The following is a 17,003-nucleotide window of genomic DNA, read 5'->3' as shown; positions in this document are numbered from 1 at the left end:
GTGGGAAGTGGTTAAGGACCGCCCACTGCATATATACTGCGGCAGGGTGGCCCTATTGCGCGAAATGACATACCCGTATGTCCTTTCGTGCATGAGAGACACACTGCGGGTGCGTGATTGCTCCTCAGAGAGGCAGGATGGGGATCTGTAAACAAAGCAGATCCCTGTTCTGACAGGGGAGTAAAGAGAAATCGTCTGTTCCTAGAGCAGTGTTAATTTAGTCAACTAAAACATTTTAGTCGACTAAATGAATACTATTTTAGTCGACTAAAATACAACTAAAACTATAACAATTGAGATGACTAAAATACGACTAAATCTAAAAGCCATTTTAGTCAAAAAACTAAAATGAGACTAAAACTAGAATGCCATTTTAGTCAAAAGACTATGACTAAAACTAAATTGCAATTACTGAAATGTACTCGAGATTTAGTCGACTAAAACTAAAACAATTGCAGAAGACTAAAATGGGACTAAAACTAAAATTAACACTGTCCTAGAGATCAGGAAAAGAGATCTCTCTTTACTCCCAGTCAGTCCACTTCCCCCACAAATAGGAAGCACCTCCCTAGGACACACTTAACACTTTGATCGCCCCCTAGTGTTAACCCCTTACCTGCCAGTGCCATTTATACAGCGATTCGTGCATATTTTTAGCTATGATCACTGTAATAATGTCACTGGTCACTAAAAAAAGTGTCAAATCTGTCAGCCGCAATGTTGCGGTCCCACTAAAAATCGCTGATCACCGCCATTACTAGTAAAATAAATAAATAAAAAATGCCATAAATCTATCCCCTATTTCGTAGACGCTATAACTTTTGCGCAAACCAATCAATATACGCTTATTGCGTTATTTTTTTTACCAAAAATATATAGAAGAATAGATGTTGGCCTAAACTGATAAATACATTTTTTTTTTTTTACATTTTTTATTGGATATGTATTATAACAAAAAGTTAAAAATATTGTTTTTGTTTTTCAAAATTGTTGGTCTTTTTTTGTATATAGTGCAAAAAATAAAAACCGCAGAGGTGATCAAATACCACCAAAAGAAAGCTCTATTTGTGGGGAAAAAAAGGCCATCACTTTTATTTGGGTAGTGTCGCACAACCACGCAATTTGTCAGTTAAAATAACGCAGGGCCGTATCGCAAAAAAAAAAAAAAATGGCCTACTCATTAATCCTTCCAGGGCTGAAGTGGTTAAACATTTCTGATTTGTACCTGGAGGTCAGCTTTAAAGAGGAACTGCAGTCTGCTCATATAATTTGTAATAAAAACATCTTTGCCATTCCAAAGCTTCCCTCCAACCACGTTTCCTATTATTTTATATAGACTGTGATTCTGTACTTGCCAAATATGCTGCGCAAATCTACCTCTACTGAGTCTGGCTGCAATCATTTTAACTGTGGGCAGCTGAAGCTGCTGCCTGTTCACTTCCTGGATTTACACAGAGGCACACCTCTAGCTCCACAGCTCTCATTGGCCCTCTTATGACTTATTCCTCCCATCCTGGCAAACTCACATGAAAGTGAGATGTGCATGATGTCATAAGCCTAGGCTTTTTACCAGACAAGAAATAGAAAGTGGGCTGTATAAGGTATTTACTGGCAGAAAAAAAGTTTTACTATCCAAAGTTAAAACAACAAGGGCAGAAGATTTAATAGATGGAAGAATGAAAAAAAGGACTAAAGTTCCAACAGGCACACTGCAGGCACTTCAGCACAGCACTTCTCATACTAAAACCTGCTGGCCCCTTCCTGTGAATGAAAACATTTTTAGTTGCTGTGTGCTTTACCTCAGTACCCTTTACCCAAAAAAAAGCACAAGATTGAAAGATATGAACGTTATGAGCTGCAGCAGAAGTATAGGACGATTTCAGCTCATTCCTTGTACTTAAAGCATAGTTTGTAGGCGAGCCTGCCACGTCCCCGGGAAATAGAAGGAAGCCATCGTCACGTAGAGATGCATTGAGCAGGCTACTCGCAGCAGGCTCAAGCCATTGGTCCTAAGTAGTACACATTGCACAGCCCTCCCCCGTTTCCTTTCCTCATACCGGAAGTGAACTCTTGTAATTTCCTGAGCCGGGATCTGAGAACGGCTTGAGTTGGTCTAGTTGAGTGAACTTCTGGAGTTACACGGTGGGGGACATTTGCAGGAATGTCGGTGGCTGGGCTTAAGAAGCAGTTCTACAAAGCTAGCCAGGTCAGTGCGGTCGGGGGGTCATTTGGGGTTCGCCTGTGCTGGGCTTGTAGTTGTCCCCTTGTGTGGGAAGCTGGGCGCAGCGCTCTGTGTTTGTACGGAGGGCTAATGGAAATCACGAGGTTAGAGCACTGGATGGGCAAGGCTTATACCTACGAACCTACTTTTGGAAATATAAGGCTATATATTGGTATCTAGATTGTGTGACATTTCTCCATCTTACCAATGGGAGGCCTGATATGCAAGGAGTGTGGCAGGGATACCTGGCAACTGTCAAATCTGTTTAGTTGGAATGGGTGCTGAATGCGCCTACTATGAAAGGACAATTTATAGAGAAAAAGAGCATTTTATTATTTATTAAAATTATTATATGTTTAGATAGAGGGGCCTGTGGCTGGGGTCAGTGGCATATTCTCAACGTGCGCAGATTGGGGGTCAGTCAGCAGAGGCTGCTTATGGTCTCTGCTTTAATCCCTCCAACCAATCACCTTTTCCCAGCAATGACAGGGGGACAAAACTTTCTCTGTTCTGACCTGCTCCTGCAATAGTAAAAGGGGGGGGGGGGGACTCTAACGGGACTGATGGAAAAAGGGAGGAGGGGACTCTGAAGACACTGATGTAGGACTTAAACAAACAATTGTAATTGTTGTCAACTGTTTTCATTATCGATTAGTTGGTCAGCCGATTAGTTGGCCTGCATATAGAATGCATTATTTGTTTATATATCAGGAAATACAGTGCAGCACACATACCACTCAGTACACCATCCATAAATGTCAGTAAGTGCTTGTGAATGTGTGAGGAGCAATGCTACATGGGACTTGTAGTCCTGGGCAGGAGAAGGAAATGAGTGATTCTAAAGGCAGAAGTTTTTTTTTACCTTGCAATAGGGACACTCTTTACTATACTTTATGGCTTGCAATACAGGCACTCTGAAGGCAGGAGGAACCAGAAGTGCCAGTGGGGGACCCCCGAAGAGAAGAATTGGGGCTGCTTTGGGCGAAAGTTTGTTGTTTAACCACTTCACAAACGGCCGATAGCCAAATGACGGCTATAGGGCGGTTGCTTAACTCTGGGAGGGCGTACTATGACGTCCTCGCAGAATCCCGCTCCCCCTGGGGCGCGCACCCGAGAACATCCGCATCATGGATCACGGTAATTGGCCGCTAATCGCGGCCGTTTACCATGTGATCGGTGCGATCACATGTAAACAAACCGGGCGTCATGTCATGACGCCGGTTCCTCCCTCCCCTCTGTGTACCGATTGGTACAGAGGGGGAGGGATCGGATGGCAGCAGCGCTGTGGGCTGGATGTGTAGTGCCCACAGCGCTGCTCTGTGACAAATGCAGTCACATCCACGCTCTGCAATACCGTGCCATACTCTGCAATACCGTGCCATACTCTGCAATACCGTGCCATACTCTGCAATACCGTGCCATACTCTGCAATAGCCAGCCATACTCTGCAATAGCCAGCCATACTCTGCAATAGCCAGCCATACTCTGCAATAGCCAGCCATACTCTGCAATAGCCAGCCATACTCTGCAATAGCCAGCCATACTCTGCAATAGCCAGCCATACTCTGCAATAGCCAGCCATACTCTGCCATACTCGGCGATACCCAGCCATGCTCTGCCATACTCGGCGATACCCAGCCATGCTCTGCCATACTTTGCAGTACCCTGCCATACCCAGCCATACCCTGCCGTACTCTGCCGTACCCAGCCATACTCTGCAATACTCGGTGATACCCAGCCTTGCTCTGCAATACTTGGCGATACCCAGCCATGCGCAGCCATACTCTGCCTTGCTCAGCCATACTCGGCCTCTGTATGTGGCCAGGCTGTGGAAGTCTCACACACGTGTTACACACGTACTCAGGAGAAGTAGGAGTATCTCTTTTGGGGTGTCATTTTTGGTATGTTCATGCTATGTGTTAGAAATATTGTATAAACGGACAACTTTGTGTTAAAAAAAATGCGTTTTAACCACTTCCCGCCCGCCGGCCATCATACGACGTCCATTGCTTGATCGTTCTTACGGAAGGCGAGAGGGGACGTCCCCCCCCCCCCCCGCCGCTCTCAGGTGCTTCTACCGACTCACCGCTACAATCAAAGGCAGGATCGTTTTTTTGTTTTTTTTTTTATTTTAGACTTCCCAGCCTAGAGGTGAGATGTGGGGTCTTATTGACCCCATATCTCACTGTAAAGAGGACCTGTCATGCCATATTCCTATTACAAGGGATGTTTACATTCCTTGTAATAGGAATAAAAGTGATCAAAAATTTTTTATTTTTTGGAAAAAAGCGTCAAACTAAAATAAAGTAAAATGAAGGGGGGCGGATCTAGCGGCTGACATGTAAGCAGCGCTTTACAGGAGCTCCGGCCAGGGCATCACATATTGCCTGTATCCTGAGTGTCAGAGGCACGGATCCTTTGTAACACCGGCACCCCCATATTCATCGGACCCTACAAATCACTGGGGTATGGTTAAATACGGGCCAGCACCCATGGACCTGGCCGCGGAACATTTAACCTGCTATGCCTGGGGAGTCCAAGATGGCGGCGCACACGAGGCAACAGCCAAGGCCCCAGCAATACACAGCGGAGCGGAGCTGATCGTTCGCCCCCACAGCCTGGGAAGGTAAACCCGCTACCCCTCAGATCTCCGGGTAGGAGAAGAGGCTTGTCCCTGGATAGACTTCCCCGTGCAGATACAAGGGATACAGATCTGGCAGATGGAGCAGAGGAACCCTCATTAAAACAAATCGTGGAGGCTATTTACATATGCCAAACTACTTTGACTGAGCACATTGATGGGATGAGGGCAGAAATGTCCTTTCTGAGGCAGAATGTACAGACCATTAGAGTGAGGGCCTCAGAAGCAGAGCAAAGAATTATTGACATGGAGGATGTGGTGCGTCCTTTGGAGGATAAGGTACAACATCTACACAGAGAAATAAATGCTCACACAGATAAGCTGGGAGACATGGAAGACAGACAAAGGAGGAACAATATCCGCTTTGTAGGTCTCCCTGAAAAAGCTGAGGGAACGCAGCCGGAAGATTTCCTAGAGCTCTGGCTTAAAGATAATATGGCTAACACTACTTTCTCCCGCTTATTCGCCATAGAAAGGGCACACAGGATCCCTTCTAAACCTCCTCCTCCTGAAGCACAACCGCGCCCTATGATTGCCCGCATTTTATATTTCAGAGATCGTGAAAGCATACTTAGAGCAGCTCGTACTGGAGGTGAATTGCAATACAATGGGAGCCGTATTTCCATCTATCCCGACTTCTCTGCGGCCACGCAGAAACAAAGAGCCAGCTTCATTCATGTGAAGGAAAGACTCCGAGACCTGCAACTTACTTACAGTATGCTGTAGCCGGCAAAATTAAGAGTAGTGGATGGAGGGAAAGTGTCGTTCTTTAACACCCCCACGGAGGCCTCAAGATGGTTGGACACCAGGGGGTGCCGCAGCCCAGATGAGCACCGGTAAATGGATAAAGTGATAACCGATGGGTACACATGATGTTCACAATGACCCCCCCCCCCCCCCCGGTCACTTTTAATTTCTCTTCCTTTTGGTTATGGGAGTCAGGCACACAACAAGTTGGGGTTGTGTGCAGGGTGGGATGGGAGGGGTTCATGTTAATGTTACGTGTTGGTTTGTGCTGTGTGCTGCTGGTGTGTTTTGTTCTATCCCCACAGGAGGTATGGTTAATCTGGCTCGCAAGCAGTTACCCCCAGATACACTACATCCATCTCCTCTACATATAAATGGAGGGTAAGATAACATTATTGTCATGGAACGTACGTGGTATGAATTTAAAGATTAAGAGATCTCTCATCTTTGATTTCATAAATCGCTGGATTAGAAGAGACTGTCTTACATTGAACGCCTGGAAAGGATTAGTTAATGCTAACATCACCATGTATAAAATGACATACGAGTCCAGAGGATCGACCAAAAAATTTAATAAAGTTTGGGGAAAATGGATTAACTCTGAAAACACGCTACAATCTGACATGTAACTGCACAAGATAACTACATATCTAATATGACAATTAAGAGATCTTGTGGGGAGATGAACTGCAGCACACAGCACAAATGTTTGAGGGAAATTTCCTTCCTGTTCTTGAAGTACTGTGTGAACACTATGTCTATGTGAGAAGAGTTAGAAAATAGTGGAGCTATTCAACGCTTAAGTAAAGAATAACTATATCCAGTCTCAAAACTACACAAATTAGCAAACTGAATTCTAAATGTATAGTCTAATAGCGTATAAAATGCTCATTCATAAGTAGTGAGAAAAACGTGAGCAATCTCAAAAATATAGTGAAAAAAGCGTAAACAATCTTAAAAATATAAAGTAAAAGTGAAAAAAATATATATTAGTGAAAAAAATATATATTATAACCAACAGGGTGATAATTAAAATGTCCGTATTTTAGATGGAAAAGAAATGCAGCTAATAGACATAGCGGTGATAATGAAATGTCCACAAATCTAATGGGAGGTGTAGCCACCAAATGAAGCATGAAACTTGTCTAGTCCCAATGTTACTTCATGCAAATAAAGCGAATTCAATATAATGCGGATGATACTTTGATAACTCCTCAGCAGTAATCCGAATCAACATAAGGGATAAAGCACTCTTACTGACTTGGGTGGACTCACAGGCCGTTGGCGGTGAGTCAAACAGGCTTGCACTGTCTTAAGATGACCGACAGTATGGGAGTGGACCATGCACTGGTGGACTTCCTCCTCAGATGGGGGACCCGGATCCTGCCCAGATGGTCCAAACGATCACCGACATTAAACTCTGTATTGGCTGACTTGACATTCCATAAAATTTGTGATTAAAAACAGCGACAGTGACAAAGTCTGTCTGCCCAGTATGCTCTTGATTCCAAATTGAACAAACATCTATGTGTTGGAGATGATGTAAACAGGTAGAAGTGGGTTTTTGTACTCCACCAAGAGTATATATATGTTGTTCTCTTCAAAAAGAAAAGAAAAGCCCAGGAAAGGTGGGCGTAAACTAAATGCTTGAGGCTCCACTGAGGCCGAGAGGCAAATCCTGAAGGTGGCTAAAAATTTGATGTTCATAGGTGTATATATTGATAGATGACATGACATGACATGACAGTGAATCGGATCAAGTAGCTGTTCATACCGGTAACATCCTGCACACGCTCTATCAATATATACACCTATGAACATCAAATTTTTAGCCACCTTCAGGATTTGCCTCTCGGCCTCAGTGGAGCCTCAAGCATTTAGTTTACGCCCACCTTTCCTGGGCTATTCTTTTCTTTTTGAAGAGAACAACATATATATACTCTTGGTGGAGTACAAAAACCCACTTCTACCTGTTTACATCATCTCCAACACATAGATGTTTGTTCAATTTGGAATCAAGAGCATACTGGGCAGACAGACTTTGTCACTGTCGCTGTTTTTAATCACAAATTTTATGGAATGTCAAGTCAGCCAATACAGAGTTTAATGTCGGTGATCGTTTGGACCATCTGGGCAGGATCCGGGTCCCCCATCTGAGGAGGAAGTCCACCAGTGCATGGTCCACTCCCATACTGTCGGTCATCTTAAGACAGTGCAAGCCTGTTTGACTCACCGCCAACGGCCTGTGAGTCCACCCAAGTCAGTAAGAGTGCTTTATCCCTTATGTTGATTCGGATTACTGCTGAGGAGTTATCAAAGTATCATCCGCATTATATTGAATTCGCTTTATTTGCATGAAGTAACATTGGGACTAGACAAGTTTCATGCTTCATTTGGTGGCTACACCTCCCATTAGATTTGTGGACATTTCATTATCATTGCATTAAGATAAAAAGCCTTCTGTGTGCAGCAGGCCCACCTAATACTTACCTGAGCCTCATCTCAAAAAATTAGAATATCCTCCAAAAAGTTAATTTATTTCCGTAATTTAGTTTAAAACGTGAAACTTATGTATTCTATAGATAAGCTTTTTTCTTTTAATTTTGATGATTATGGCTTATAGCTAGTGAACACCCAAAATTCAGTATCTCAGATTAGAAAATTAGAATATTGTGAAAAAGTTCAATTATTATTGTAGATTCATGGGGGTTTAGTTACTAAAGATGGAGAGTGCAAAATCAGGATTACTTCTGCATAGAAACCAATCAGCTTCTAACCTCAGCTTGTTCAATTAAGCTTTTTGCAATAAAACCTGGAAGCTGATTGGTTTCTATGCAGAAGTGAGCCTGATTTTGCACTCTCCAACTTTAGTAAATAAACCCCATGGTTTCAAATTCTAATCAATTTATTAACTCAAAACACCTGTAAAGGTTTCCTGAGCCTAAATGGTCTCTCAGTCTGATTCAGTAGGTTACACAATCGTGGGGAAGACTGCTGACTTGACAGTTGTCCAGAAGACGGTCATTGACACCCTCCACAAGGAGGGTAAGTCACAAAAGGTCTTTGCCTAAAGAAGCTGGCGGTTCACAGTGTTGTATCCAAGCATATTAATGGAAAGTTCAGTGGTAGAAAAAGGTGCACATGCAACAGGGATAACCGCAGCCTTGAGAGGATTGTGAAGCAAATTCAAGAATTTGGGGGAGATTCACAAGGAGTGGACTACGGCTGGTGTCAGTGCTTCGAGAGCCACCACACACAGATGTATCCAGGACATGGGTTACTGTTGCATTCCTTGTGTTAAGCCACTCCCAAACCAGAGACAACGTCAGAAGCGTCTTACCTGGGCTAAAGAAAAAAAGACTGGACTGTTGCTCAGTGGTCCAAAGTCTATTATTTTTTTTTTTTTTGGATGAAAGTAAATTTTGCATTTAATTTGGAAATCAAGGTTCCAGAGTCTGGAGGAAGAGTGTAGAGCCACAGAATCCAAGTTGCCTGAGGTCCAGTGTGAAGTTCCCAAAGTCAGGAATGATTTGAGGAGCCATGTCATCTGCTGGTGTTATTCCACGGTGCTTTATCAAGTCCAAAGTCAGCGCAGCCCTCTACCTGGAAATTCTAGAGCACCTCATGCTTCCCTCTGCTGACCAGCTTTATGGAGATGCTGATTAAATTTTCCAGCAGGACTTGGCACCTGCCCACACTGCCAAAAGTAGCAATGCCTGGTTTAATGATCATGGTATCCACTGTGCTTGATTGGCCAGCAAACTCGCCTGGCCTAAACCCCATAGAGAAACTGTGGGGTATTGTCAAGAGGAAGATGGCCGCTATCAAAGCAACCTGGGCATCCATAACACCTCAGCAGTGCCACAGGCTGATTGCCTCCATGCTGCGCTGCATTGATGCAGTAATTCATGCATAAGGAGCCCCAACCAAGTATTGAGTGCATACTATACTGTACATGGACATACTTTTCAGTAAACCAACATTTCTGTATTAATCCTTTTTTTTTTTTTTTTTTTTTAAATATTGGTCTTATGTAATATTCCAATTTTCTGACATACTGAATTTTGTGCTTTTCACTAGCTGTAAGCCATACTCCTTAAGATTTAAAAGAAAGAAATGCTTGAAATATATCACTCTGTGTGTAATGAATCTATGTAATAAGAGTGTCACTTTTTGATGATATTTACATTTTTTTGAGCTACACCTGTATAAAGTGAATGGTGCTGCGTTGCTTGTGATTAAAATGAATAAAATCCAGTTCCAAAATAATTCTATAAACTGTGTAACCTCTGCATTAAGAAAGCAGTTTATGTAAATAAGGTGATTACTTCCCATATATAAAAAATACCGCACTACCTATAAAGTGAGTCAACTAGATATAACATACGTGCAATAATAATATAAGGTTAATGTGCAAGCTCTGCAATAACAGTGTAAACACAACAATAAACTGTGCAAAATGAAGCAATAAATTAGACATGCAAACTCATGCCAATTTCATATATCCACACATAAAGTATTTGCAAATAAAACAGTATATATGATTTAATTTAAGTATGAAAATAGATGGGGTCCGATATTCAATATTTTATACACTCACGTGAGCGGAGTCAAACGTGGTGATTTTTATGCAAAATACAAGTGTTTAAATTAGGTGTATAGGGAGAGAGGTATAGGTGGCGCTGCCTTTTTTTTTTTTTTTTTTTTCAAATTCTTTTTATTGGATATTTGAAATAAGTACAAAACAAAGCCTCTGGGCATACACCGGCTCAAAAGAAACATAACATAAAGACTTGTACATAAAAAAATATCTAAACATAACACAACTCTAAGCTTGCTGCGGTAAAAGAGAAATATGTGCCCTTTGCACACTTTAACCACTTCAGCCCCGGACCATTTGGCAGCTCAATGACCGGAGGAATTTTTACAATTTGGCACTGCACTGCTTTAACTGGTAATTGCGCAGTCATGCAATGTTGTACCCAAACAAAATTTGTGTCCTTTTTTTCCCACAAATAGAGCTTTTTTTTTAATGGCATTTGATTGCCTCTGCGATTTTTTTTTTTTTTTTTTTTTTTTTTTTTTTTTTTTTTTTTTTTGTGATTATAAATGGAAAGACCAAAAATTTTGAAAAAAAATTATATTTTCTACTGTTGTAAGAAAAATCCCTTTTAGGCCAAAATGTATTCAGCCACATGTCTTGGGTAAAAAAAACGCAATAAGCGTATATTGGTTTGCGCTAAAGTTATAGCGTCTACAAACTAGGGTACAGTTTCTGGAATTTACGCAGCTTTTAGTTTGACTGCTTATCTCGTTTCTTGAGGTGCTAAAATGGCAGGGCAGTACAAAACCCCCCAAATGACCCCATTTTGGAAAGTAGACACCCTAAGGAAATTACTAAGAGGTATGTTGAGCCTATTGAATATTTTATTTTTTTGTCCCAAGTGATTGAATAATGACAAAAAAAAAAGTTTTTTTTACAAAAAGTTGTCACTAAATGATATATTGCTCACACATGCCATGGTTATATGTGGCATTGCACCCCAAAATACATTTTGCTGCTTCTCCTGAGTACGAAGAAACCATGCGTGGGACTTTTTGGGAGCCTAGCCACGTACGGGGCTGTGTATTTTTACACATACACAGTATTTGCGCAGCATTTTTTCAAACGCATTTTTTGGGGGAAAAAACACACTTTTTTTAAAATTTGAATGCACTAAAACACACTATATTGCCCAAATGTTTGATGAAAAAAAAAGATGATCTTAGGCCGAGTACATGGATACCAAACACGACATGCTTTAAAATTGCGCACAAACGTGCAGTGGCAACAAACTACATACATTTTTAAAAGCCTTTACAGGTTACCACTTTAGATTTACAGAGGCGGTCTACTGCTAAAATTACTGCCCTCGATCTGACCTTCGCGGTGATACCTCACATGCATGGTGCAATTGCTGTTTACATTTGACGCCAGACCAACGCTTGCATTCGCCTTTGTGTGAGAGCGGGGGGGGGGGACAGGGGTGGGTTTTTTTTTTTTTCTAATTATTTTTCTTTTTTCCCCCCAGGTGAATGGGTAGGGGTAGGATGTACCCCATACTCATTCACATAATGTGGGGGGCCGGGATCTGTGGGCTTTCCTGACCGGCCAGGGTCTGGTATGGATTTTGGGGGGGACCCCAGGCCGCTTTTTTCCTCTTAAAATCAATACCAGATCGAAGCGCCTGGTATGCTCATGAAGGGGGAACCCATGCCCTTTAAAAAAAATTGGCATGGAGTTCCCCCTAAGTATTTGGTAATCAAAGTCGCGTCCCTGCTCATTGAAGTTGTACTTCAAGTCGTGGGGCAAAGTCGGATTTACAGTCATATGACTGTCTTGTCAAAATCGCGGGCAAAATCGTGCGACTTTGGAGTAGCACAAATGTGAAAGGGGCCTAACTCAATAAAACAACTTGATTTTTTTAAAGCAATCTGTGCCTAAAAAATCTATGCCGAAGCATGGGGGCAATCCACCCCTAATGTTAGGAGCAAATTGCTCCTCCACCCCTGCCCCCCATGCTTCGGCATATATGTTCTTCTTCTTCCCTTTTTTTTTTTTTTTTTTTAACTGTGGTGGTGAAATTGCCTCCTACAGCGATGGAGTCACGGGTTTACGTATCGTGGGAGCAAACGATGTTGCTGTCAGAATAAATAAACCTGTTCTGCACCTGAATGGTGTACCTGCTAAGCAAATGATGGTTAACAATAAAACAAAGTAACATAACAGTAAGGCTCGGTTCACACAGGGACGACTTGTCAGGCGACCTAGTCGCCTGACAAGTCGCCTCCCGTTCTGTGCTATGGAACCGTTCTAAGGGGAGCGACGCAAGTCGCTCCGACTTAGAAAAAGGTTCCTGTACGACTTTGGGGGCGACTTGGGGCGACTTGCATAGACTTCTTTACAGAAGTCGTTTTGCAAGTCGCCCGGGCAGTCGTGTGCAGGTCGCCTCAGTGAGGCGACCTGCAAGTCGTGCCGCCCGTGTGAACCGGGTCTTAGACATACCATACCTGCAAAGCAAATACAATAAAACATAGTAAAAATAAAACATTACAGTTCTAAAATACAGTAACGAGAGAGAACAAAAGAGAGCGAACATTAGAGAGAGAAGAGAAATAAAACCACAATGATTTTTGGTTTCTTTTATGTTTTTTGTATTTTTATGTGTTTTTTTTGCGCTTTTATATGAACTGTAAACGTTCCAGATTAGGGTCTCTCAAAATGTGATGACCATCTCATTTTTCGAGACCCTGTGTGCCTAGGACTGTGCAACGCTGTACCCTACGCTAATACTCTACTAGTGTGTGGTAGCATTCAAAAAAGTCTACAATGCAAAGACCAGGTTGGTCAGAACAGGAGGGACAATAAAAGCGGGTATCACGCCTATAGCCACGCTTTTTACAGACACGACATCTTCTTTGGGTAGGGGTACCCGGGAAGACATTTGGAAAATGCCTCTCATGCAGCTGACTCACTGCATTTGAATTGGGAAGTAGGGGCCACATCACTGTCAGGAAACAGAAGGGCTGTGATCTCATCATGGAATTTAAGGAAGGATCCAGTTTGTCCGGAAGCTTTGTATAGCACATAAACATTCAGCTGAGCCAATTGGAATAAGTATACCGACACTTTTTTTTATACCAGCTTCTGGCCTTACGGGCAATTGGGTACGGTGCCAACAACTGGTCGTTGAGGTCCACCCATCCCATATTAAGGTTTTATTCGTAGACACACAGGGGTTTCTCCACAACACCAGTCGCCTTAGGAATTTGGACCGTCGTCTGCATGAAGGGAGGACAGAACGAAAACATTCTTATTATCCCTCCACTTCACAGCGAGCAAATTATTACATCTCAAGCAGTCTCTCTCCCCCAGCCTAAGATGGGAGCCACATGCGCCAATTCCATGATCAAACAATTGACTAAAAAGTGGCACGCTTATGTAATAATTGTCCACATACAAGTGGTACCCCTCTCCGGATAAGGGTGACACCAAGTCCCACACAATCTTACCAGCGCTCCCTATGTAGTCTGGGCAGTTCTTGGGCTCCACGTGACAATCTCTGTTGCCCTGTCACAGAGCTTATACATCTTGACCCCATATCTTGCACGCTTGCTAGGAAGCTACTGTTTGAATGACAAACGGCCAGAAAACGTAATCGGACTCATCAACGCAGACAACTTGATCGGGAGTAAACAAGGTTGCAAAATGCTGGTTGAAGTGATTTACGAGGGGCCGAATTTTGTAGAGCCAATCACATTCAGGCACACCCCGAGGACGACAGAGTTCATTGTCATTGAAATGCATAACCGCAAGATCTGCTCGTATCCTGTCATGGAGGCAGAGAACACGGGCATATGGTGAATTGGGTCAGTGGAGCAATATGACCGAAACTCACTTTTTTTAGTTATGCCCATGAGAAGGGATAGGCCCAGGAAGGTCTTAAATTTCGGAGACCGTAATAGGTTTCCAAGCTCTGGCAAGGGTCAGCTGGGGATTAGCGACAATGATTTGACCAGCATACAAATTGCTTTGGTCCACAATAGATCTCCTCCTAACGGGGAATAGGTGTTCTCCGTTGCGGTAGCCTCTGCAAGAGTTTCTTTGTATAGTGCCATACTTAATTATTCTTAAGGATAGGGTGATGTTAAATCCTCACCCAGCCTTTTTCCTAAAAGGATCTAGCTGTCATTTGAATCAACAGGTTTCTTACCTTCCTTTTTGCCAGAACTTTGTTCTGCAGAAGGAAAGTTATTAATTCCTCTTAGTATAGTGAGAGCGGTTAATGGTATATCTAAATGTTTCAAGATACGGGAATCTGACGTTTGTTGTGCTGCCAGAGGACCCTAAGAATGGGCAGGCAGCATTCAAATCGGCTATTAAAATGGTTGAACACTCTCATTGTAGTGAGAGCAGTCAAGGCCTATCTGAAGTGACTGCTCAGATACGAAAAACTAATGTTTGTGGTGCTACCTGGAGGTCCCAGGATAGGGCAGATAGCATCTAAATCAACTATTGTTTTAATGCAGATTCGTCAAGTTATTATTCAGGCTTGTGGTTTGAAGAAAAGGTTTTCTCCCTAGAGTGCACTTTACCAGGGCAGTAAGCGCTTTATGGACGGTGAGTTACCAAGCCTTTATGACTCAGATTTACAAGGCCGCCACTTGGTCGTCTATACATATGTTCATTCATTTCTATCAGGTGAATGTAAGACGGCAAGAGGATGCCGCTTTTGGCGCAGTGTACTGCAAGCAGCAGTATAGGTCCTCACGTCTGGCTGTCTGCGTTTATTTGTGTCTCCCTCCCCTCAGTAGGCATTGCTTTAGGACATCCCACTTAGTAGTTACTATGAGCCTCTGTGTCCCGTGATGTCCGATATAAAAATCCTATTTTCTTTAACAGCTTACCTGTAAAATCCTTTTCTTGGAGTACATCACGGGACACAGAGCTCCCGCCCCTCTTGTGGGACACTTATTGCTTTTCTACAAAAACTGAGGTACTCCCTGTAGGGGAAGGATTATATAGGGAGGAAACTTCCTGTCTAATTGATTACACCAGTGTCCAGCACCTGAAGGTGAGATATAACCCACTTAGTAATTACTATGAGCCTCTGTGTCCCGTGATGTACTCCAAGAAAAGGATTTTACAGGTAAGCTGTTATATAAATCCTATTTTTGGCCTCTAAATTTACTGGTACACTAGTGAGACTCACAGGAAAAAAGAGCACCTGACTGTAAGTGACTGCTTCCATCGCTACCCAAAAAACTGTTAGCGTTCGCAGGGATCAGGCCTGACTCAGCGAATGCTGCAGTTATGTGTGTTGTGTTTTGTAAGTGACAGTAATCGATTGATACAGCACTTGGGTGGGCTGGGTGGAAGGGCTAAACACAGGTGCTAGCAGGTATCTTGCCTGATCCCGCTAACACTGTGTTTTTGGCAACCCTAAACTACAGGGCACGCTAGTATAGATCTGATCAGATATTGATCCGTTCAGACACTATACTACTAAGGGAGGTGCATGGTGTGTACGTGTTAGCGCTACTGGCACTAATCTGATGCTGCCTGGGGCGACGCATACCCTAACTGATGCTAAAACCTGAGATTGCCCGCAGACTGATCAGGGGGTTAAACCTTTATTGGGGGGGGGTCCCTAGACCTCTCTGGGGCTACTACTAAGTACCCTAACGCTGATTAGTGTCACAAATGACACCAACATAACGTAAAATAACGTCGCTTCGCCCACCCGTGCCATTCTGCCGCAGTAAAACTGCAGCGGCTGGTCGGGAAGTGGTTAAATAAGTACTTATCATATCTGCGACAACATATTATCCACTGATATTAATGCTCATTTATGTACCATATGTTTTCCCATATTATATAATAATAATTTTGCAAGCAAGCGCAGAACTCTTGTTTATCACTTAAATTTTTCCTATTCACTGTAAATAGCGCCGTCCATTTACGCAGCACTTTACACATATGTTGTACATTCACATCAGGGCCTGCCTTCAAGGAGCTTACAATCTAAAGGCCCGTACACACGGTCAGAAAAGCATACGAAAAATGCCATTTTCAAAGCGATTGTGCGATTAATCTGATCATTAGTACACAACTTTTGAGAGCCAATCACGACCATTCATGCAAAATTTGATGGGACAAACATGAACATTTTTCTTGTACGATACCAGATCCCACTTTTTTCGTTTAATCAGTACAGTTGTTCCAAAATACAATACAGATACACTAAATCACTTAAGAATTTTTATTCTGTCATACAAGAATTTTGTAACTTAGTAAACTCTTCACTTTATTTGAGACTAGCGTGCAAAAAAAAAAACGATAATTTGTCGATTAATCTCATCGTGTGTACTAGGCATTAAGGTCCCCAATTCACATTCATACATACACATGCTAGGGCCAATTTAGACAGGAACCAATTAAGCTACCAGCATGTCCTTTGGCGTGTGAAATATGTGTATCCTAACGCTACTGAAATTGAGAGTTGAGTTTTGTTTCCCCAGACCTAGTCAGATACCATGAGGCTACCCAACTCGCCAGATTAGTGTACACAGGCTTTAAATCTTGGAAAAAATTGGATGGTGCCCCTAGATGGCATTCCATGGCTCAAGTGCCCTCATATATGCAGATTATAAACCAACACCTGCTTTTTGCACCAACAAATAACGGGGTGTCTTTCTCCTTTCTGAGACCCAGGAGCCCCAAATTTGTCATGCAATGTTGTACCCAGTTGTAATTTGCATCCTTTTTTTTCCCCACAAATAGAGATTTCTTTTGATTTTATTTGATTGCCTCTGCAATTTTTTGGGAGCCTAGCCTTGTACAGTACCCCGAAA

General features: G+C 42.7%; 1 protein-coding gene across 4 annotated transcripts in view; it reads left to right on the top strand.

The window, feature by feature from the left end:
* Positions 1 to 2,028: 2,028 nt before the first annotated feature.
* The window catches only part of SH3GL1 (SH3 domain containing GRB2 like 1, endophilin A2), a 275,973-nt gene continuing 260,998 nt past the window's right edge, over positions 2,029 to 17,003 (top strand). For all 4 annotated transcript variants that reach the window (XM_073594971.1, XM_073594953.1, XM_073594961.1 and 1 more), the window contains exon 1: positions 2,029 to 2,206. In XM_073594971.1, the coding sequence (XP_073451072.1) occupies positions 2,162 to 2,206 (45 nt within the window). In that variant the 5' untranslated portion in view covers positions 2,029 to 2,161. The remainder of the gene's footprint in view (positions 2,207 to 17,003) is intronic.

This window comes from Aquarana catesbeiana, linkage group LG01 (genome assembly GCF_042186555.1).
Source record: "Aquarana catesbeiana isolate 2022-GZ linkage group LG01, ASM4218655v1, whole genome shotgun sequence".
NCBI lineage: Eukaryota > Metazoa > Chordata > Amphibia > Anura > Ranidae > Aquarana > Aquarana catesbeiana.
Note: the sequence above shows the minus strand (reverse complement) of the source record. Positions and strands in the feature narration are given on the sequence as shown.